Raw genomic sequence first — 18,843 nt, 5'->3', positions numbered from 1 at the left:
CGCCAGACACCATGCAACCAACAAGCCATAGGTACCCAATCTCCCAGATTGGTTTATGACGGCTGTCAGGCGCCAATATCACACATCTTCCGGAATCCATTGGTCGATCTAACTCATATTGTCTGCTCTATTGTTTCTCGGGGCCTGTTGAGGCATTTTCAGAGTCTCATCATAGATCGGCTCTGTCGGCAATCCAGCAAAGCTGAATGGCAGCTAACCACAGCTTCTTCTTGATCACTGGCAATGAATCGTTTGAGATGACGGGCAAATGAGTGTTTTACAAATTCTGCACGATCTGGAATCAGACGCGACTCCAGTAGCCTAGGGTTTTAAGGGGCGTTCTGTGCTAAAGAAGCTCAACATAAGCGCTGTAGAAGTACGATAATCTTCATATTGAATTTAAATTGTAGAACTACTTCTGTGCGAGTAGTGTCCTGGGAGCGATTTGCTATCTTGTTCCAGCCCGCACCCGCTCGATTTTAGGACCTTGGACATAATATCAATCCTGAACTGGAATCACAAATGTCCACAGACAGTGACTGGAAAAAGAGAAACATGTAGACCTTCTCCAGCTGTACGAGCTCCAGAGAAAGGCTGCAAAGGTCCAGAACATTGGTGTACCTGATGCCGCTTGGGGGCGGCGCCTATCTGGGCGGCGGGACATTCCGCAGCCGGCCATCTATCACTCAGCTCAAGCTATCGATACGTCACCCGCAAGCCCAGCTCTTCCCAACGCTCAAACATTTCCCCACTCTATCGTCGCTTTCTCAAGGCGCCATATTTGACTATAGTTTTCATCAGCACCGGGCGATACCATATTTACAACTCGACCTGTCGGTTACCGAGTAAAGACGATCCCTTTACCCCGCTTTTGAGACTTTACCACCTTACCCCCTCCGAACTCACAGCCAGTATCACCATGGCCTCCTCCGATCTGGACCAGCTCATTGAAATGGGCTTTGACAAGGAAAGATCCGAAATTGCAGTAAAGAAGGGCAACGGCAGTATGTTACTCTCAAGCCCAGCTACAGTGTGTCGGCCGCTGACAGTCTTCTGTAACGCTTTGCAGTTCAAGGTGCTCTCGAATGGCTGGAAGCAAATCAGGACAAGTCACTGGAGGAAATCAAAGAAGAGGAGAGCGAGGAGGGCCCTGCACTTCAGCCGGGAGAGGAAGCTCGCAGCTTGGTGTGCAACGAGTGTGGCAAGAAGTTCCGGAGCCATGCACAGGCCGAGTTTCACGCGTCTAAATCCCAACACGTTGACTTCTCCGAATCGACCGAAGAGCTTGCTCCTTTGACTGAGGATCAAAAGAAGGCAAGGCTCGAGGAGCTTAGACAGAAACTAGCGGAAAAGCGGGCGGGACAGTCAGAGCAGGACAAGATTGACAAGAAGAGGAATGAGGTATGGCTGGTTTCTACTACGATTGGAATTTAATTGCTAATCCTATCCCAGGAAATCCGCAGGAAGGCTACCAAGGATTCCCAGGACGTTAAAGAAGAACTCCAGCGAAAGCAAGCGCTGAAAGAAGCTGAACAGAAGAAGAAGGAGAAGCTAGCAGACATCGAGGCCAAGAAACGCGTCAAGGCTAGAATTGAAGCTGACAAGGAAGAGCGGCGCCTGCGAGCTGAACGAGAGAGGGCTGAACGTGCCGGTGTAGCACCCCCTGCTCAGCCTGCACCAGCCCCGGCGGCCACCACGTCTGGTCCCGTTGCCTCGAAGCCCGCTTCGGCCTACACGGAAACCCGCTTGAGATTCCAGACATCGAAGGGAAATATCATGAAGACTCTCCCAGTGACTACCACGCTCTTTGAGGTCGCAGCAGCTCTGCAGCGGGAGGACGGAATAGAAGTACACAGCTTTGCGCAGAACTTTCCCCGGAAGGTCTTCGATGCGGAGTATTTCGGCGAGTCCCTGAAGGACCTGGGCCTGATCCCTAGCGCAAGTCTTGTTGTCCAGTGATTGCGCCTATATGGTGCTTTTGGGCGGAGCCAATCGAGAGCTTAAATGACGATATCCAACAAATCACCAAATACGTGGTGATGAGGTTCGTAATGATTTTTTTGTGCCTTAAAAGCAAGGCTCGCATGAAGAATGTTATAGAATGCCAGCATCGCATTGGCACAGCACGGAAGCTGAGAAGTGACCGAAATAACGATAAGCATAAATCTAGCTTAGAATTTACCTTATCGATTCTGGACCTCTTAACTCCTGTTCATCAATTTCAGTAGATTAGGCAGTCATTCCATGAGCGATACATTACAGGCAGCTATATCATCACGTGATGACGTGATAAGGCGTGTCGGCATCGATCACGCGTCGACACGCCTAGAGCTAGCATGTTTGCTTGTCATTCACTGATTAACTGTCCCACTGGTGGCTTTCAATGACCGCCCAGTTTGATAAGACACTATCTTTACTATAATAATGCCCGCGTAAGTAAACTCGGTGGCCACGTTTCCTCTCCTCCCTCATTCGCCCCAAAGGTTAACCGCGTCTCTAGTGTTGGCGACCAGCACCGAGGGAATCCAGCGTCCATCATGATGCCCAACTCCACTGGAGCGATCACCACGAATCCATTCGAAGAGCCACAGCGACGAATTAACGAGTACACTGCCCAGGAAATCGCGACTTTGCAAGCTCGTCTCGATAAGAAGCTCGGTCCCGAATACATCTCTTCCAGGCCTGGGGCTGCGGGCCAGAGAGTACACTACCTGTCGGCCGATAAATGCATCAACCTGGCAAACGAAGTTTTCGGGTTCAATGGCTGGTCAAGTTCGATTCAGAATATTCAGATTGACTTCGTTGAGGAGAGCCCGAATACTGGGAAGATCAGCCTCGGTCTTTCTGTCATTGTGAGAGTGACTCTGAAAGACGGCACATATCACGAGGTAGGCATCACTGTGTTGCAGCGAGCTCGTCTAGGTCTTGACGCTAAGTCTCGAGTGGTACTAGGATATCGGTTACGGTCACATCGAAAACTGTAAAGGAAAGGCTGCTGCTTTCGAGAAGGCTAAGAAAGAGGGGACAACCGATGCTCTAAAGCGGGCTCTGAGGAACTTCGGCAATGTCCTGGGCAACTGTGTCTACGATAAGGACTATGTCTCGAAGGTCACCAAAGTAAAGACTGTACCGGTATGTGGCCATTCTGCGGGCACTCGATTCACGACGACTGACTCTCTCTAGGCTAAATGGGATGTCGACGAACTGCACCGTCACCCAGACTTCGTTCCCAGGAAAGAGCCCGTAAAACCAAAGCCCAGTCCCGAGGACGATGATCTGCCACCTCGGCCAACGGACGTTGGCAAGAACAGTAGCCTCGACGACTCAATGACATTTGATGGCGACGGGGAGTTCGGAAGTAAGTACAATGACATGTCACGATCGCTCACAACCGCTAACCTTCTCTTTAGGTGACCTATTCGATGAAGCCGACTTTGGGGTAGGCGGATCTGGCAACCCAGACGAGGTAGTACTAGGACCAGAAACACAGAAGCAACCACCGACGCCTCTGAACGGGCCCAACGTACCTCGACAGCCATTCAATAACAACGCTCGTGCACCAATGAGGCCCAACCCAGCCATGGTAACGCCATCCAAGCCAGAACGGCCCTTCAACCCAGCACCCGGTGCCAGACAAAACCCCGCTCCCCAGCCCTTTAACAGCAGACTCAACCCTTCCGCAGCCCAGAATCAGCCCGCACCTCAACGACAATCCATGCCTCCTCAAGCTCCCCAGCAAAACCTCCCCAACAACCGGATGGTCCCACCAGCACAAGCAGCCGCCGCCGCATCAAACACAAGTGGTGCCGTGCCCATCAAACGTGAATTCGGGGCACCCACCACCAACGAACCCCCCAAACCCCAAGACACACTTCCCGGCACGCCCTCCGCATCATTCTTCTCAGCTCGCGCAGTCGACCTCCTCCGCGATAACCCTAACGGGATCCCATCCGGAGCCCCAGTCTTCGACCCCCACGCGGAGAGTCCCTCCATCCGCAAGACCGCAGGCATCGACCACAACAAGAGCCTTCCAGTCTCCAGACCCATGCTCGCCGGAACCGGTGCCGCCTCCCCAGCAACAAACAACGCCCGGGACTTCGTCAACCCCTCCCAAGATATGAACCGCAGGATCGGTGCCCCGGGCATGAACAGCCCCATGAGCAGACCTATGACCACATCATCTTACCGGCCCTTGACACGGCCCAACATCAATGCGCCAGGCGCAGCTGCGGCCGCCAATCGTGCATCTACGCCGGGTCTTGCACCGCAGAACATGAACGGAAAACGGCCCCCCTTGTCTGATGTGACGAATGCCTCGAACCCGAGTGGTGGCAGCGGGCCTGCTCCACCGGTAGGCGTTGAGAACGACCCGAAACGACCTAAGATTACCCCGGGTGGTGCTGCTGCGCCAGCGCCGCCGCAACAGCCGCAGCAGCAGCAGTGATGATATGCTGCTATATTACAATATCATTTATGATAAGGTCCAGTCTCGGTATTCTTACAATGCGTTATATCTATTCATAGGCACGGCGTTCAGGGATGGGGAATGGAATGGATATTGGCGGGATGGTATGGATGTTGTATCTTTTGACATAAGATGGTTGAGCTAGCTTGTATCAAACTTCTTGACCATTTTCTTCTACTTTTATAGTGACGCGAATATAATCTACCTAGATTAGCCGTATTCTTTCTTACCTTAGTTGAACCGAAGTACATGAGCCACAAGACACTTACGTAGCTACATCAAGTGTTGACACTAGTACTATAGAGCAACCCACTCCTGATCTATTCTAGCCAAGCAAAATGATAGCAGCAACCACTTCCTTCTACCCTAGTCCCTAGTTCCCATCTAACCAACCAACCTAGCAATCAATCAAAGAATACCTACAAATTCCCCCTCCCCTCCTGCTCCCTCTCAGACGCCTCAAACAAACTCCTGAAATTCCCCGCCCCAAAGCCATCAAACCCTTCTCTCTGAATAATCTCCAAAAGCACCGTCGGGCGATCCACCACATGCTTCGTGAAAATCTGCAGCAAATACCCACCCTCGTCGAAATCAATCAATATATTGTATTTCTGAAGCAGGTTGATGTCTTCGGCTAGGGTTATGTTCGCGGATGCGAGGCGCGTGCGCATGTTGGCGTAGTAGGTGTCTGGGACGGAGAGGAAGGATACGCCGCGGGTGGTGAGGTTCGCTACGGCTTGTAGGATGTTCGGGGTGAGGAGGGCGATGTGTTGGCAGCCCGGGCCGTTGTAGTATTCTACGAATCTGGGAAATTTTAATCAGTAGTCCGGGGAGAGGGGCTTGTTGGAGAGAACGAAAGGGAAAGTGGGGGGAGGGTATGGCGTACTCCTCTATTTGGGACTTTTTGAGACCGGTGGCGGGTTCGTTCATGGGCATTTTTATGATTTCGTTGGGCGAGGCCATTACGATGGAGCGCATTGCGGAGTATTGGGAGCACATATCCTTGTCGTCGACGGTCCAGTAGCGGTGGAGGTTTAGGGCGTCTTCGTAGCTGGTGGTTGTGTTAGTGTATAGTATGAAAGGTGTTATGGGGATGGGAGGTGATGCTTACTACTTCACAATGCTGTCTAGGCCATTCCAGCCTTGATTGCCCACGCAATGGTCGATTTCGATCACGTCAATCTCGGGAAGTAGATCGTTCAGTCGATCCTGGCCGGATACGGCTTGGTATCCGGGGAGGAAGATCCCTTGATACGCGGATCTGTTGATCAGCGTATGTGCTGTGTCGCCGTAGGTCTGGATCGTGGCGGAACGGACCTCGCCGCTGTCATCTTTGAGGAGTTGTGGCTCCTGGATGGAGATGGCACCGTGCTGGATGGCGTGTTCCCAAACACCAGTGACATCGTCGACGGCGAACGCAATGTCTTTGACGCCATCGCCATGCTTGGTGAGGTGTGCATGGATTTCATCCAACTGCTGACGGTCTGCTCCTGAGGCCCGCTTGTCCCAGGTGTTGTTGGGAGAGGTGATGGGAGCCGTGAGAACGAATCGGGCGTTTCCGTTGGCGATAACGTACGAACAGCTTAGGTGGGAGCCCGTTTCTGGTCCGCGGTAGGCAACGATGCGGAAGCCAAATTGGGCGACGAAGTAGGTCGCTGCTTGACGGGCATTCCCGACATACCATCTAATGTGGTCGAAGCCCGTATAGTTGGGATTGATGTTGCGAAGTATGGCATTATTGCCTGTCTGTGATTGACTCTCGTTGGACGGCATGATGAGGTCTTGAGTATACTGATGCTTTGGTTGCACGACTTGACAATTTTAGTTTTGAGATGCTGTGATCGCGTCACATATTCAGGTATCTGCCACGTTCTGTTAATGCTGGGTTACGTATACATGCTCTCCGCCTGTAGGAATGCAGACCTGTAGGTGCATGCATCGCCGCAGTCAAGTTTATCAAGGGTGACGCAAGATCAGCCTTCTTTGTATGCGCGATGAAGTGCTGTTGGCTTGGAGTACGACTGTAGCACTGACTCGTCTAGTTCTTGGCCGCTTCACTGAGATTTTCAACATATGATAGTGTCGAGAGTATATTCGCTTTTTGTACCTTGCGCCGAGTAGAATCTCTTTATCATCGGGAGGCAGATCAAGAGAGGTGTGACATGCAACGCTCGTCACATCCGTCCGGCTAGGATCTTGATTGTGACGATATAATGAGTGTGCTGTTGATCATCAAGATTAGGTTTGGATCCAATCACGGAGAAACAAGTTGCCAGCAGCCTTTAAACTGGAGGCTCAAATCACGTCCTTCCTCATGTATACTCCCAAACCTAAAACCTGCGTCACGTAAGCATGGCCGAGCAAACACCGGCCGAGGACGAACTTCAGCCATCTCAGCTTAACAGGGAAGCATCCGTATGATATGACGCATAACAATGAGCAACACATGGCGCAGAAGATAACCATGTCCTTCTGTAAGTAGACAACCGGGGACACGGCCCATGGAGCATCGTGCCCCAGTCAAGAACTAGTCCTGCACATGCAAGTTCCCAGACTCGACCCCTGAAAGGCACGATGACTGCCGACATGACCAGTCACTTCATAGTGCAAATGCGTGCTGCCACCGCAGGCACGTACTATTGTTGCGCTGTCCTACCTTGCACTAGCCACGCGCAAAGCATTGCATGAATAAATAAACCCACTTACTCCAATAGTATCAATAACCAAAGGTACTATCACTTTCGCTATGCAATAAACTGAGTCATTCATATATACCATGGAATGTGATATGTGACAGGAACGGAAAAGAAGATCTACAATGCCAACCGAACGGCAGACTTGAACTATAGCCGCCCACATGTCAGTAAAAAGGTACGCATGGTGAATGGGCCTGCCAAAAGGGGAGGGAAGCAAAAGCAGGGAATAAACACAAACCGGAATAATCTGCGCCTTGTCCATGTCCCACACTCCACTCTTCGTGTAGATATCATTCCTGAGGAGCGCCTCGGCTTCCTCCTTGGTCTCCGCCAATACCATCATCATGCTTCCTTGGAAGGACATGGATTCGCCTTCTGCGGGGTGCTTGTCGAGCATTGCGCCTTATTAGGGGAAGAAGTCAGCAACGGAGAAGCAGGAGAAAACAGGGAGTGTGGCAACTATGATGTACCTCCCGCAACCACAGAGCCGGCTTCGACGAGGGGCTTGACTCCTTCCAAGTGTTGACTGTTCGGTGAAGCCGGTGTTGTCAGTGTTGATGACGAGAATGAACAGGTGAGGGGTAGTTCTTACGGGCGAACTTCCAGTCGCTTGGCCATCATTCCCGGCTTGTCCGGGAGGATGCAGAGAAATTCGTTCTTGGCAGGCATGGTGTTTATGTTTCGTCTTTCAGTGACACGCAATCAGAAAGGTGTAGAGTGTGGTGAGAGGGAAATCTGAGGGAAAAGTCCGGCAAGACGAGAGATCCGATGGCGGGAAGTGGAAGCGGGGAAAAGGTGGGGAGGCAGGAGCAGCACTTATCCGGTGGATCTTCGACTATGCCTACTATTAAAACCTATGACTACTATTAAGTTCCTACTACTGCTACTAGCTTATCGGTTTTACAATCATAACAAGCCCACCAGATTGTAGCCTATATATGTATGTACATGGACGCCAAGCACCATGGCCCTGTTCATCTGCCTCTTTCATCGACCTCCCTGAGCTACTGCATAGCTCATCCCAAATACGGTCAACTGCTTTAACTGCGGTTGATGCGTCAAGCAGACCCCGGGAGATGAGCAATAGCTTCAGAGCACCATGCCGGTGAAAGGAGCCCATGGCTTGGGCCTGGAAGAACAACGTAGGCTCCAACCAGAGCCCGCTCACTCGCTCTCTATGAGCTTCCAATACCGCTGAACACTGTCCCCGTAGCGCCAACAAAATCAGACATAACCCTAGCACGCAATACAAAGAAAGACTTAATTACCGGCGTCGTGAGATATCCGTCCCCGCGTCCGAAGAAATGCAATCACGAAAGAGAAAAAGGAAAAAGAAAAATCGAAGAAAAAGTATTCAATAAAAGCGTTAAGAGGAAAGCCTCCATGCAAAGAACCGCTGCAAGGGCTCGGATGTACACGGGAACGGGGTATTCAGGCGTCAAAGGATGAGATGTGGCAATAGGTGTACCACTCAAACTGCGGGAAAATGAGAATCAACTCAGGAATGCAGCTAGTATGCCTTGCGGCCTCCGAGGTTGCCAGGCTTCTCATCCGTGTCAATGTGCCAGACGACATAGTTCGGAAGACCGTACACCTGGTATCCAGCACGCTTGGCCATGCGGGCGAATCCCTCAGTTTCAGCCTGGTTCTCGAAAGCGTAGGCCGGGAAGTTGATGCCAGTCCGGTGTACATCAGCCTTCACGAGGATGTTGACACCGCCAATACCGTCGAGCTCAACTTCCTCATCCTTGTTCTTTCTCCAGTCACCCATGCCAACCAGGTAAGTGCGACCAGTGTCGTACTCCTTGTAGCCTTCAGCCAGAACAGTATCCGGGTCGAGAGTCTGCCGAAGCCGGCGTCCCTTGTCCGATTCGATCCACGAGTTGTAGTCAACTGCAAGAATTAGCAAAGCGAGAATTGTGAAGGGAAGTTTGTGTACATACATCGACCTTCGACATCAACACCATCCCGGTAGCGATGGAACCAGATGTCTGCGACAGGGTTAGCACCTTAAAACGTGGTATTCATAGAGGTGTTGCAACGTACTTGGAACCAGAATATCCCTGTCGTGAGCAATGAAATCTTCAATGATGCTATCAGGGCTGTCGAAGATGTCAACATCTCTCCAGTAGACCCAAGAGTGATCAGGTTTGAGAGCCGAATAGAGCAGGTAGTTGCGGGCGCGACCGATAGCCTTGCGGCGCGGGCCTTGAGCAGCAAAAGAGTGCCTGTCCTCGACGTTCATCTCGACATCAGCCCCAAAGTCCTTCTGCACAATTGTCGCGCTACGGAAAGCAATCTTCTCATCCACCTGGTCCTGGATCCGGGACAGCTCGGCGGTAAGAACAGCCATGGTGTCGTCACTGCAATCACCAACGAGGAAGGCCAGGTCAATGAGGTTGTGAGGGTACGTCAGCTTGTAGAGGAGATCGAAGTAGTTGACCAGATGTTCGGATGCGTCTCTCAGAGGGGTGAGGATGAGCACCCGCTCAGAATTCGAGATGGCCTGGGAGGTAGACTTGATGGGGTTGAGGTCGACGGTCTTGATGCTCGAGGAGTTCACTTCGTAGGCAGCGTGATGGTTGAAGACGACAGGGGTCTGTGTGTGCGCGGTCCACTCGACCATTTCGTTGATGCTCATCTCCATCGGCGATTTTGAAGGGCCATAGCAGTAGAAGCTACATGCAGCCGTTAGCGTTTCCTGGTCGCGTGCCTGCAAGTCGTTGCCAGGGACCGGGTGTCGCGGGCAGCCCTGTCAACGTCGATTCAGGTACTCACCTCTGCATCTCCGACGCTGACTTGCTAATGCCACGCCATAGTAGGACTACAAGACCAGTGATGGCCAATGAGACCAGAAAACGGGTCCGTGTGACCAGGAACAGAACAGCCCGCCATGGAGGCAGCCGTGCTTTGGCAGACTTCCACGTTACACCACCCTTGGGGAGCAACATCTTCGCGACGGGGGGGGAGAAAAAGGGGAAATAAGATTATGAGTTGGCCAGGAAAGCGAGCAGAATGGTCTCGCTTCTCGTAATCAGAAACCGTCGACGCCTACAGCTAGGCGACGATTTCTGGGGATGGGGATGTCTATCGCTGGGACACCAGAGTCCAGGGAGATCGATCAATCTGTCGTGGAGCGGACAACACGATGCAGAACGGGCGGCGGAAGAGACGGACCGTCCGGGGAAGGGAAAAGGAGCGGGTTTCGACGCGATGCAGATACTGGCAGGGACGATCACACAAAATCGAGACTGGAATCTGACGGATCGAAGGCGTCGACAGGGGAGGTCAGAGTTGATGATGCGATATGGAGAAGGGGGGGAAGCCAGCGATCGCCCGGGGCAGGAAAAAGGGTAGGGAAAAGGCTGGCTGCGGGAGCGTTGGTGCGGCACCGGAGGGCCCCAGCAAAGAAGGGAGTAGGTTTCAAACGAATGTGAGAAGCAGACGATGAACGATCAGGACACAAAGTGATCCGACCAGTTCTCAGTCAAGCGACACAGAGAGAAGTCCAGGGGAGGATAAGATAAATGGAATGGTCGTCGACAGAAGAGAAGTTCCAGGTTGACAGGGAAGATTCGACCCGCCGAAGTTCCAGCCAGACTCAAAGTCCAGTTGGCCGCTTCGGGATTGGCCCGCCGCTTTTAATTTTTCTTTTTTATTTATAGCCGCGGGTGACTAAGGAGACCCTTAATCAGCTGCATAACCCTCATCCACGGCATAACTCAACGACCGAATTGCACTATGTATCACTACTAACAAATCTACTCGACCCTCCCCAAAGGTCTACTACCTCATGCTTGAAGGAGTTACCCACTACTCTGTACCCCATTTGAGTTTACTTTTTTCTTTCTTTATAGACAAGAATTTTTTTTCATGGTCATCTCGCTCTATGCTGATAGTTACAAAAAATCACCCCATGGGAACCGAACCCTGAACAATAAGCAGAAGACATCACAAAAGAAATAGATACCGAAATCAGTCGTGTATGTATAGTTAAGCGGAAAACGAAATTTCAACCCGGTAAAACTGTCGCCACAATGCTCCAGATCCTGGCCAGTGAACAAGATAATTATAGCCTTCCCCAATATGAACACGGAAGAAAGATTGTACAGACACCAAATAAAACCAACCGTCGTAAATGCCTAACAAACGCTCTTTGCCTTTTCCCTTCTTTCCTTCCTCTCAAATGATGTACACATTGCGCCTTTTCCGGGTTCGATAGGAGAAATGCGCAGGAAAGCTTGAGTCCAGTGTGGACTCTATATCAGACGGTAAACAGATCACGGTGCAGGAGACATCACTTGTCCCAAGTATATGTCGATGACGAACGCTCTCGCTATGCCAGAAATCACAGTTTAAATGAGATGAAAAACAAACTTGGGCTGCGCAACAGCCGCTCTAGGAATGGACTCAAGGAGAATCATGACAAGGTTCCCTCAGTGATCGTGAAGGAGGCAGATGCACCAATTCATGGCGACGGGATGATGGATTGACGCCGTGATACAGGCACTGAGTGAGGTCCGTGTGCGAACACAGGCGAAGAGGACCGTGTGATAGAAGGAGTGTGGGTAAGGTATGTATGTCCGAAAGTGAAAGCTGGCGCTGTGGGATGGGACTCAAGCCGAGAGGATTCAGGGCTGCTGGCGGCAATCTCGTCGCAAAATACCCGCAACCCGGGGAGCATGTTACGTGGCTTGGCCTCGGCGTGATGAATGATCGGCTGAGAAGTCAGGGGCTCGCTCTTGGGCGATCGGAACATGTGCTCGTATGACTTCAGCTGAAGCTCGAGCGCTTGGTTGCGCTCCTCCAACATCTGGTTCTCTTGCTTCAGACTTTTGATCTGCTGCTGGGCAGTCTGGTTCTGCTGCTGAAGACTGGATACCAACTGTTGCAACTGCATGCAGCGGATCTGGGGCTCCAGTTTCTCGGACAGTTGACGAGGCATTTCATTCTCCTGGCGGATCAAGTGGATGATGATCAGGAGCATGAAGTCGATGAGAAAGATGGCAGCCTGAACAATATGCTCCTTGGACTCTGGTAGGCTCTTGGATGGGTTCCAGCCGGCGCGCTCCAAGAAGAAATCATGGATGCGGCTGTCCAGCTCACGATGCAGCTGGCTGAGGTTCTTCCGTCGGTTTCCCTCTGCAATTCTGTGCTTTTCTCTCTGGTCGTCTGAATCCGCAGAGACCATGCTTTCCTTGCGCTTCCGCCCGCAGAGCTGCTGCAACGGCGGCTTGCGGTTAATGTGCTTGGGGGCGATGAGGTTCAGGAGTTCTGCAGGGGAAAGCTCTTGCGGCCAGTCAAAGGTCTTTTGAGACTGAACGGACTCTGGCCAGGAACTGTCGGCGGAGGTTGCTGGTGATGGGGGAGTCACAATGTGTTCCGCTTCAGGCCACGGCGACCTAACGGGAAAAGCGTCCTGGGAGCTTGGAGAGCTGGTGGCACCGATGTTGGTTGTGAACGGGTCAAAGGGGCCCCGGGGCAAGGGCTCCACGCGGGGGAGCGGGGGCAAGCGGCGGTCCTCGCTCATGTCTGCCGTGCTGGATGCACTGGAGAGAGAACGCACACTGTGGGGGAGCCTGTCACGTCAGATGCTGCATCTGTCGGTAAGGCTCAAAGACAACTTACGGGAGAGAACAACGGCGAGAGATGTCGTCAGCCATGGTGTTCATGTCTTCAAACATCATGGTGCTGATGGCTTCTTGCTGCAGGTAAGATGAAAGACGGGGGGCGCTGCAGCTAGAGAGCTGTATGTCTGAGGTTTGTCTGTATGCACTGCAGGCAAGAGGGGAAATGTCTCTGATATGTATGTCTGCACCGGCGCGGGATGACTTAGGCGTGAAGTAAACAAACCACACAGCCAAGAAGTATATAGAATAAGCTTCAAGGGGGAGGAGCAATAATAAGGACCACAAGGGATGATGATAGTAAATGAGAGTTCAGTGGCAACAATGACGCTGATACAATCAAGGGGGGGAGGGAGGAAGAGGATGAGGGGGGTTTCTAAGGATAGAAGTAAAACAAGAGGAAACAATCAGGTTAATCCACGAGGAGCAGCTGAGATATGATGATGAAGAACACAATGCTTCCCACAGAGCAAGACGGGAGGATCCCGCTGCATGTTTTATATGTTGGAAGCCGCAGGCGAGAACGAGGAGAGGGGAAGGAGGAGGCAATGGATGAGGAAGTCGACGAAGGAGGGAGTGGGGAAAGACCAGAAAGAGCAGCAAAAGGACGCCATTGTGGTGGCGCGCTCAGACGTGCAGTTTGAGCTGGCAATGAACTGCATCGGAAGAGGAATGCGAAGGGTTGAGAGGTTGCGAATAGTACGAAAACAGTATGAAAGAGTGTGTGAAAGAGGGAGAGAGGGAGAGAGAGAGAGAGCATTCGGGATGTATCACCAAGTGCTTTCTTGGGATCCTCCCCAGAAGCTAAACGGATTAGCTCGATCTGCGACTGCCTCAACAAGGAAATGGAGCATCGACGATGACATACAGATAGATGGTTTGATGGTGGTGGAGTCGTTGGATTCTCCATTTTTTTTTTCTTTTTCTTTTTTTTTTAACTTGTTTTTATTTTTATTTTTATTTTTCATATTTTTATTTTACTTTATCTTAATTATTATTATTTCTTGTCTTCTTGGGATACTATTCCTTGTGTCTACTACTACTTTCCTGCTTCCCCTACAGATTATCTGCAGCCTCCATCTCCATCTGGACCTTCTCCTTCTGCGCCGCTTCCTCTTCTGGTCATCGCCTCCACTGCTTCATCATCCTTCTTCCCTCCACCCCCCTCATCCTCCTTCTCCTGCTGCTTCCCTTGCTCCCTCACCCCCCATGAGGACATGCGGGGATGCATGAACAAGCTTCCGGCAGAGTTCGACAGCCCATCAACTAGTACTTTTTATTTTCACTTTCCATAGTACTCCCTCTAACAGAATGGGACATTGCTCTATCAGAAATGGGCACAGACGCGAGGCAAAGCACCGGATCGACGAATCAACGTGCCATGATCCCGATGAACAAGAAGGAGAGTCGGATTGGGGATCGCAGACCCTTGATTTGTCACCGCTGCAGCGGTTTTCGATCTACACGGGGCGAAGAAAGGTATCGACTCCCCTTGCATCGCGGTCATCAATAGTCTGTTCGGGCCAATGGCCATGGTCCGTCCACCCAGTGTCCACTTCGGATCCTGGACCCAGGCGGCGATGCATCCGCGAAACCCATAGCGTCGAGGCATAAAACGTTCCCGTCGTTGGGACAAGCGCGGACTGGTGGCTGTAACAGGTGTGGGAACTAGCTCTGCGGCGCTTATCCGTCTGGCCAGTTCGAACACAGGCCCAATTCCGAACCGGACAAGGTGCTGAAGCCATGGAGAAGCAAATTTAAACGTCAAATTATAGGGAACAGATCGGATCAGCCATCCGGACCACCCATTTGGAGGGTATCAAAAGTCGCCTCGATCGCCTCGATCTTCCCAAACTCAGTGCCACTATAGACTACACACCCCCCTCCGTAAATACTACTATGTATAGCACATGGTCTGCACGGGATCGAGGGCAAAAGTGAGGCCCACGGGAGCAGTCCCGGCCCGATCTTGTGTCTTTCTCGTCTTGACCTGCGGCCCATATAAGGGCACTCGGCTAGGAAAAGCAAAAGTACCAATAAAGGGTCATGAACGCCCATAGTAAGAATGTACTATACATAATGATCCGATGCAGAGGCAGATGCAGGTTCCCCGAAAGCAGATCATAGCTTCGGCAGGAGGTGGAATAGGACCTAATAGCACGAAGCAAGGACTTCTAGGAAGGAAGCCAAAAGTACCTGGTACCTGGAAGAGCTGTGTGAGGAGACCACGGATCGACCTTTGTCAGATAGGAGGCAATGAGCGGCCGCAATCTGTCACGAGTCTCCACGGTTCTAACCTGTCTTCGCTGGTTACGAGTGAGGCGATTCTCCTTGATGCATACGACAGAGCCATTGTCTCCATGAGAACCTCGTTTAGCCGGGCTATGGGATCATAGAGTGGCCTTGTCTATAATAGCACAGGTTATTACCGAACGGGCCCGAACGAAGGGGTCAAAACTCGGACAGAGTTGGGATCATCCACAGCCGACGAAGGGCCCATACGCCTGGGTCACTGGGAGATCCCAGCGACCAGGATGTGACGGCTGTCAGACCCAATTCTGGACTGCTTCTTTTCTTGGTGCAGGCTTGGTGTAGTCCGTCGCAATAGGCTGGCGTAGACCTGGGCAGGGGATTTGGAATGTCGTCGGACGTCTCCAACAGACAGACGCTATGAGGAGTTGTTTCGGAAAACTCCACCAGACTATCGCGTGAAGAAGCGTGAGGGAACCCCATTTCCAGGTTTACTTCAGGAGTGCCACTCGTTGGAACCGTGGTACGGTGGACGGGAATGCAATCAGTGAATGGAAGATCCCCCGGGAAAGGACACGACTCTCTCTCTTCACTGGGAGAGAGCAGACCCCGAGGGTGTCAGTGGAGAAAGGAGGGCCGGCGATACAGAGTAATGGGGTACCAAAGCCAAGAGCCATATGAGGAGAACACGACCAAACAGGACAAACCTTATCCCGGGTTCGCTGATAGATGGCAATCAAGGCGGCGGCCGGATCAGATCTGTCATATTCAGGTGCCCCCGGATCTGAGAATGCGGCATGATGAAGGAACAATGGATCTTCTAGCTCCAGCCACGCCCAGGCCGCCCCACGTTGAGAGACTTGAAGGAGGAATGTGGACGATCATTATCTTGGGCGCCAAACGATAACTAACTACCAGCCTCCCATATGGTAATGGCTTGGGGGAAGTTCCGAGGGCGGCGTGGACGCCATGAGAGTTGAATGATCAATTAACTAACATGGTTAGGGCGGACTCCGTTATTCCCGGAGAGGCAAGTCCTTTGCCCTAGTAGCCGAGGCTGACGATGGCGCCTTTGAACGTTATCGCTACACTTAGCCGCCCTTTCTTCAGCAGACGGCGCCGCGCGGCGATAGCGAGGATTGCCGCCGATGGTGTTGTTAGGCCATATCAACGAGTATGTCCGATCGGTTTTGCCCCCTCAAACCACCAATAGTACCATAGTGGAGGCTCCAAAGTACCAAGCTCCATAGTGGTGAGTTGGCAGTACATACATCCATCCACCAAAACAAAGTCATGAAACACTGGACACCAGTTGAAAGAGTAGCCACCCCTGCTCGATCAGAAATCGCTCGCACGCAGTGGCCGCCAGGCACGAACTCACTCGTAAACTCTCGCTGAGTCTATGTCCATAGATGGCATATGTGCTTGCGCTCCTACATGCTTCCCCGGCTCACGGGCCCATGGACTAAAACCTTAGAAAATTGCCCGAAGGACACTCACTTGACAAGTTTCGCTTATTTTCCGAATTATCGGGGTCTGGAAGCATCGATAAGTGCCAATCTATTGGTTTCAACCAGGGAATTCCCAGCAGCGACGGAAGGGCAACAATCCATCAATAGAGAGGGAGAGAGAGAGAGAGGAGCGGCTGAAGTGAACCTTAATGTGTCCATGAGAGATCCATAGCACGATTTACTAAGTACGGGGAACCGGTTCATTGCAATTTGGGTTCGACCATAGTACCGAGTCACCTTGAGTTTGATGACTCGAGGAATCATCATCGGTATCTTGTTCGAATAGGGTGCAAGGCCGTCCTGACTGGCAGGAAATTGGAAAGCCGAGGAGTGATTTAAGTTTGGTCTAGATTTGGAATTGGTTACACAGCGTCGACTGGCGGGTCCAACAGTCGAGAGGCAGCAAAACTGACACGGACTGCCGCTGACACATTGACAGTTGACTGAATCCTTTGCTTTTGGAGATCCCCCTCCCCCTCAAGCCTCCCAAAGGTCATACTGGATAGGAAAGAAAACTCCATCCGCATCACAAAGAATCAACAACATTCATAGCACTTCCGATCGCATGCCGCTTACTTCAGTTGGACTCGGAACGCTTGTAAAGAGGCAAAAAGACCCAGCAAGAGCCTGACGCCTTTGCCAATCATTGTCCCCAGGTGATGCATCACAGAAGCAACGACCCTCCCCGCCTAGACCCCTTCGCGCCCCTCAATGCGTTGTCCAAACCCGGTAGCCAGTCGTCCGGCTCGCAAGCTACCCGGGCTAGTCTACCTGTCGACTTGCTTACAGCAACTTCCCTGTCACTACCGGCTTCCCCCAACGCACTTACAGTGCAACATTACTAGGCCCCGTTCAACCCCAGTCGGGTTACAGTAGTTTATACGCATCTCATTGAACGTACATACATAGTTAACCCATGAGAGGGCTCCGGAGGATACGCTTATGAACACACGTACATTAGCGTGGCCCATCATGGCACGGATCTCAGCAGAGACCGGGATGGCCCTGCGTGCGGCGATGCAAGATCGCCTCATGTATCAGATTCTTGTCTCCGTGATGTGATCCTTTGCCACTCGGTTCTGGCCGGACCAGACTGGCTCACGTACTGGCACGAAGTCCTATCTCTCTGCCTTCCGCATTTGCATAGTGCCCTTATGCAGATTAATATTGAAGGCCGTCCCAGAGTCGACCGCCGCCGCCAGTAAGGCTCACGCAACTCGTGCCATTGTTTCAGGTGCTCCAAGGGGGCGCCCTTCTCCCGGCATTCCATTATTCCATACGGAGTGCTGCGTCCACCTCGTCCTGCGTTGTAAGGCCCCATCATTAGCTATTTCTGCATGAGTCTGGTTCCAGATATAGCCACCACCTTGCCTCAACCACTGCCTTACGGCTCAAGGGACTCGTACACCTGATCAGCCCAGCTACTAGCAACGACGCTCTCACCATTGCCACTAGACCGGGTTCCAGACCCTTCAGCCGTAGCACCGACACACGGAGGATTGCATACTGACGGAGGAGCAAAGGCGAGGATCTCCGGAAGGCAATTCCTCAGGCTATGCTATTCTTGTCCGCCCTAGCCCTAAGACGGCCGACCTGAGGCATCCACACATGCAAGGCATCCCCTATCCGGTTATCTATCATATGGATCCTCATCCTCCATCATCCTCTTGCCTAGCACAACACTAGGTAGGTCCTATTTTCTTTTTTCTGTTTTTCTTTCACTCTTTCCTGGTCTCCCTTCAGTTTAGGAAGACAGACACTTACTCTATTGATCCTCGAGAGCCACCTTAGACCTCGATCCCCTCTCTTTTCAGTCCCCCCTCCCAACGCCGCACGGACATACCTCTTTCCTTTCGGAGATAAACCAACATGAAACAAAGGTACACTACGTACGACGGCATCTCCATAATCGTATTTAGAGTTCATTCCCCTCTTCCATTCATACTACCTCAACCTACAGCCTCCTTGTCGTCGCCTTGACCTTCCCCCGCTCCCAACCCAAAGGGTGAACACGCGCAGTTCGCGAACCATCACCGGACTTTCCGTAGGCACACAGACACTATGTGGCCCTTGCGAACATTATCTCCTCAACAAAAAGTGTAGGGAAAAAAAGTCCTGGTAACATAGCAGCATCGACTCGATAATTTAAAATGTGTACGGAATTCCAATCCGATCGCAGACCCGTCCATCGTGGGTCTATTTACCCACCAGATGGGCTAGGGAAAATCATCCGGCCAGCCAGGTGGCCGGGATCCCAAATCCGGGCCCCAGTGTTGTTTATGGAGCAGTAGATG

At 51.9% G+C, this 18,843-nt stretch overlaps 8 protein-coding genes across 8 annotated transcripts; 3 read left to right on the top strand and 5 right to left on the bottom strand.

Annotated features, from left to right (window-relative positions):
• The first annotated feature begins 498 nt into the window (after positions 1–498).
• On the top strand, positions 499–2,182 carry BO85DRAFT_445304 (UBX domain protein). The gene is made up of 3 exons (XM_025659231.1): positions 499–1,004; positions 1,070–1,401; positions 1,453–2,182. Exons 1-3 carry the CDS (start codon positions 920–922, stop codon positions 1,957–1,959), a joined length of 924 nt encoding a protein of 307 aa, XP_025519817.1. The 5' UTR covers positions 499–919; the 3' UTR covers positions 1,960–2,182.
• A 10-nt stretch (positions 2,183–2,192) lies between these two features.
• Positions 2,193–4,688, top strand: BO85DRAFT_412641 (RAD52 DNA repair protein RADC). The gene is made up of 5 exons (XM_025657576.1): positions 2,193–2,432; positions 2,501–2,888; positions 2,953–3,132; positions 3,184–3,358; positions 3,411–4,688. Exons 1-5 carry the CDS (start codon positions 2,425–2,427, stop codon positions 4,442–4,444), a joined length of 1,785 nt encoding a protein of 594 aa, XP_025519816.1. The 5' UTR covers positions 2,193–2,424; the 3' UTR covers positions 4,445–4,688.
• Positions 4,689–4,884: 196 nt separating this feature from the next.
• On the bottom strand, positions 4,885–6,238 carry BO85DRAFT_412637 (4-hydroxyphenylpyruvate dioxygenase family protein; the record flags this gene model as incomplete). The annotated part of the gene is made up of 3 exons (XM_025657575.1): positions 4,885–5,269; positions 5,352–5,516; positions 5,577–6,238. 3 exons carry the CDS (start codon positions 6,236–6,238, stop codon positions 4,885–4,887), a joined length of 1,212 nt encoding a protein of 403 aa, XP_025519815.1.
• A 966-nt stretch (positions 6,239–7,204) lies between these two features.
• Positions 7,205–7,948, bottom strand: BO85DRAFT_445302 (uncharacterized protein). Its single transcript, XM_025659230.1, has 4 exons — positions 7,754–7,948; positions 7,632–7,687; positions 7,400–7,563; positions 7,205–7,308 (listed from the first exon to the last, which is right to left on the bottom strand). Exons 1-4 carry the CDS (start codon positions 7,828–7,830, stop codon positions 7,279–7,281), a joined length of 327 nt encoding a protein of 108 aa, XP_025519814.1. The 5' UTR covers positions 7,831–7,948; the 3' UTR covers positions 7,205–7,278.
• Positions 7,949–8,671: 723 nt separating this feature from the next.
• BO85DRAFT_362233 (ANP1/MMN9/VAN1 family protein) lies at positions 8,672–10,112 on the bottom strand (the record flags this gene model as incomplete). The annotated part of the gene is made up of 4 exons (XM_025655617.1): positions 8,672–9,054; positions 9,105–9,152; positions 9,208–9,839; positions 9,940–10,112. 4 exons carry the CDS (start codon positions 10,110–10,112, stop codon positions 8,672–8,674), a joined length of 1,236 nt encoding a protein of 411 aa, XP_025519813.1.
• A 1,517-nt stretch (positions 10,113–11,629) lies between these two features.
• BO85DRAFT_412633 (putative HLH DNA binding domain protein) lies at positions 11,630–13,104 on the bottom strand (the record flags this gene model as incomplete). Its single annotated transcript, XM_025657574.1, has 2 exons — positions 12,790–13,104; positions 11,630–12,710 (listed from the first exon to the last, which is right to left on the bottom strand). Exons 1-2 carry the CDS (start codon positions 12,846–12,848, stop codon positions 11,630–11,632), a joined length of 1,140 nt encoding a protein of 379 aa, XP_025519812.1. The 5' UTR covers positions 12,849–13,104.
• A 35-nt stretch (positions 13,105–13,139) lies between these two features.
• BO85DRAFT_120087 (uncharacterized protein) lies at positions 13,140–14,135 on the top strand. Its single transcript, XM_025653904.1, has one exon. It carries the CDS (start codon positions 13,281–13,283, stop codon positions 14,019–14,021), a length of 741 nt encoding a protein of 246 aa, XP_025519811.1. The 5' UTR covers positions 13,140–13,280; the 3' UTR covers positions 14,022–14,135.
• A 2,236-nt stretch (positions 14,136–16,371) lies between these two features.
• BO85DRAFT_445299 (uncharacterized protein) lies at positions 16,372–16,796 on the bottom strand. Its single transcript, XM_025659229.1, has one exon. The coding sequence runs from the start codon at positions 16,751–16,753 to the stop codon at positions 16,565–16,567; it is 189 nt and encodes a 62-aa protein (XP_025519810.1). The 5' UTR covers positions 16,754–16,796; the 3' UTR covers positions 16,372–16,564.
• Between the last annotated feature and the right edge of the window lie 2,047 nt (positions 16,797–18,843).

Source organism: Aspergillus piperis (assembly GCF_003184755.1).
Source record: "Aspergillus piperis CBS 112811 unplaced genomic scaffold BO85scaffold_2, whole genome shotgun sequence".
In the NCBI taxonomy this organism is placed as follows: domain Eukaryota; kingdom Fungi; phylum Ascomycota; class Eurotiomycetes; order Eurotiales; family Aspergillaceae; genus Aspergillus; species Aspergillus piperis.
The sequence above is the reverse complement of the archived record's forward strand: the minus strand, read 5'-3'. Positions and strand labels throughout refer to the sequence as shown.

Excerpts from the sequence above, each read along its gene's own strand:
- BO85DRAFT_445302 (XM_025659230.1), bottom strand. The coding sequence starts at position 7,830 with ATGCCTGCCAAGAACGAATTTCTCTGCATCCTCCCGGACAAGCCGGGA. Across the intron at positions 7,564-7,631 it reads CGGCTCTGTGGTTGCGGGAG|GCGCAATGCTCGACAAGCAC; the intron begins GTACATCATAGT and ends TCCCCTAATAAG. Across the intron at positions 7,309-7,399 it reads ACAAGGCGCAGATTATTCCG|TTCAAGTCTGCCGTTCGGTT; the intron begins GTTTGTGTTTAT and ends GGGCGGCTATAG.
- BO85DRAFT_445304 (XM_025659231.1), top strand. The coding sequence starts at position 920 with ATGGCCTCCTCCGATCTGGACCAGCTCATTGAAATGGGCTTTGACAAG. Across the intron at positions 1,005-1,069 it reads AGTAAAGAAGGGCAACGGCA|TTCAAGGTGCTCTCGAATGG; the intron begins GTATGTTACTCT and ends AACGCTTTGCAG. Across the intron at positions 1,402-1,452 it reads TTGACAAGAAGAGGAATGAG|GAAATCCGCAGGAAGGCTAC; the intron begins GTATGGCTGGTT and ends ATCCTATCCCAG.
- BO85DRAFT_120087 (XM_025653904.1), top strand. The coding sequence starts at position 13,281 with ATGTTTTATATGTTGGAAGCCGCAGGCGAGAACGAGGAGAGGGGAAGG.
- BO85DRAFT_412641 (XM_025657576.1), top strand. Across the intron at positions 2,889-2,952 it reads AAGACGGCACATATCACGAG|GATATCGGTTACGGTCACAT; the intron begins GTAGGCATCACT and ends GAGTGGTACTAG. Across the intron at positions 3,133-3,183 it reads CCAAAGTAAAGACTGTACCG|GCTAAATGGGATGTCGACGA; the intron begins GTATGTGGCCAT and ends GACTCTCTCTAG.
- BO85DRAFT_445299 (XM_025659229.1), bottom strand. The coding sequence starts at position 16,753 with ATGAACCGGTTCCCCGTACTTAGTAAATCGTGCTATGGATCTCTCATG.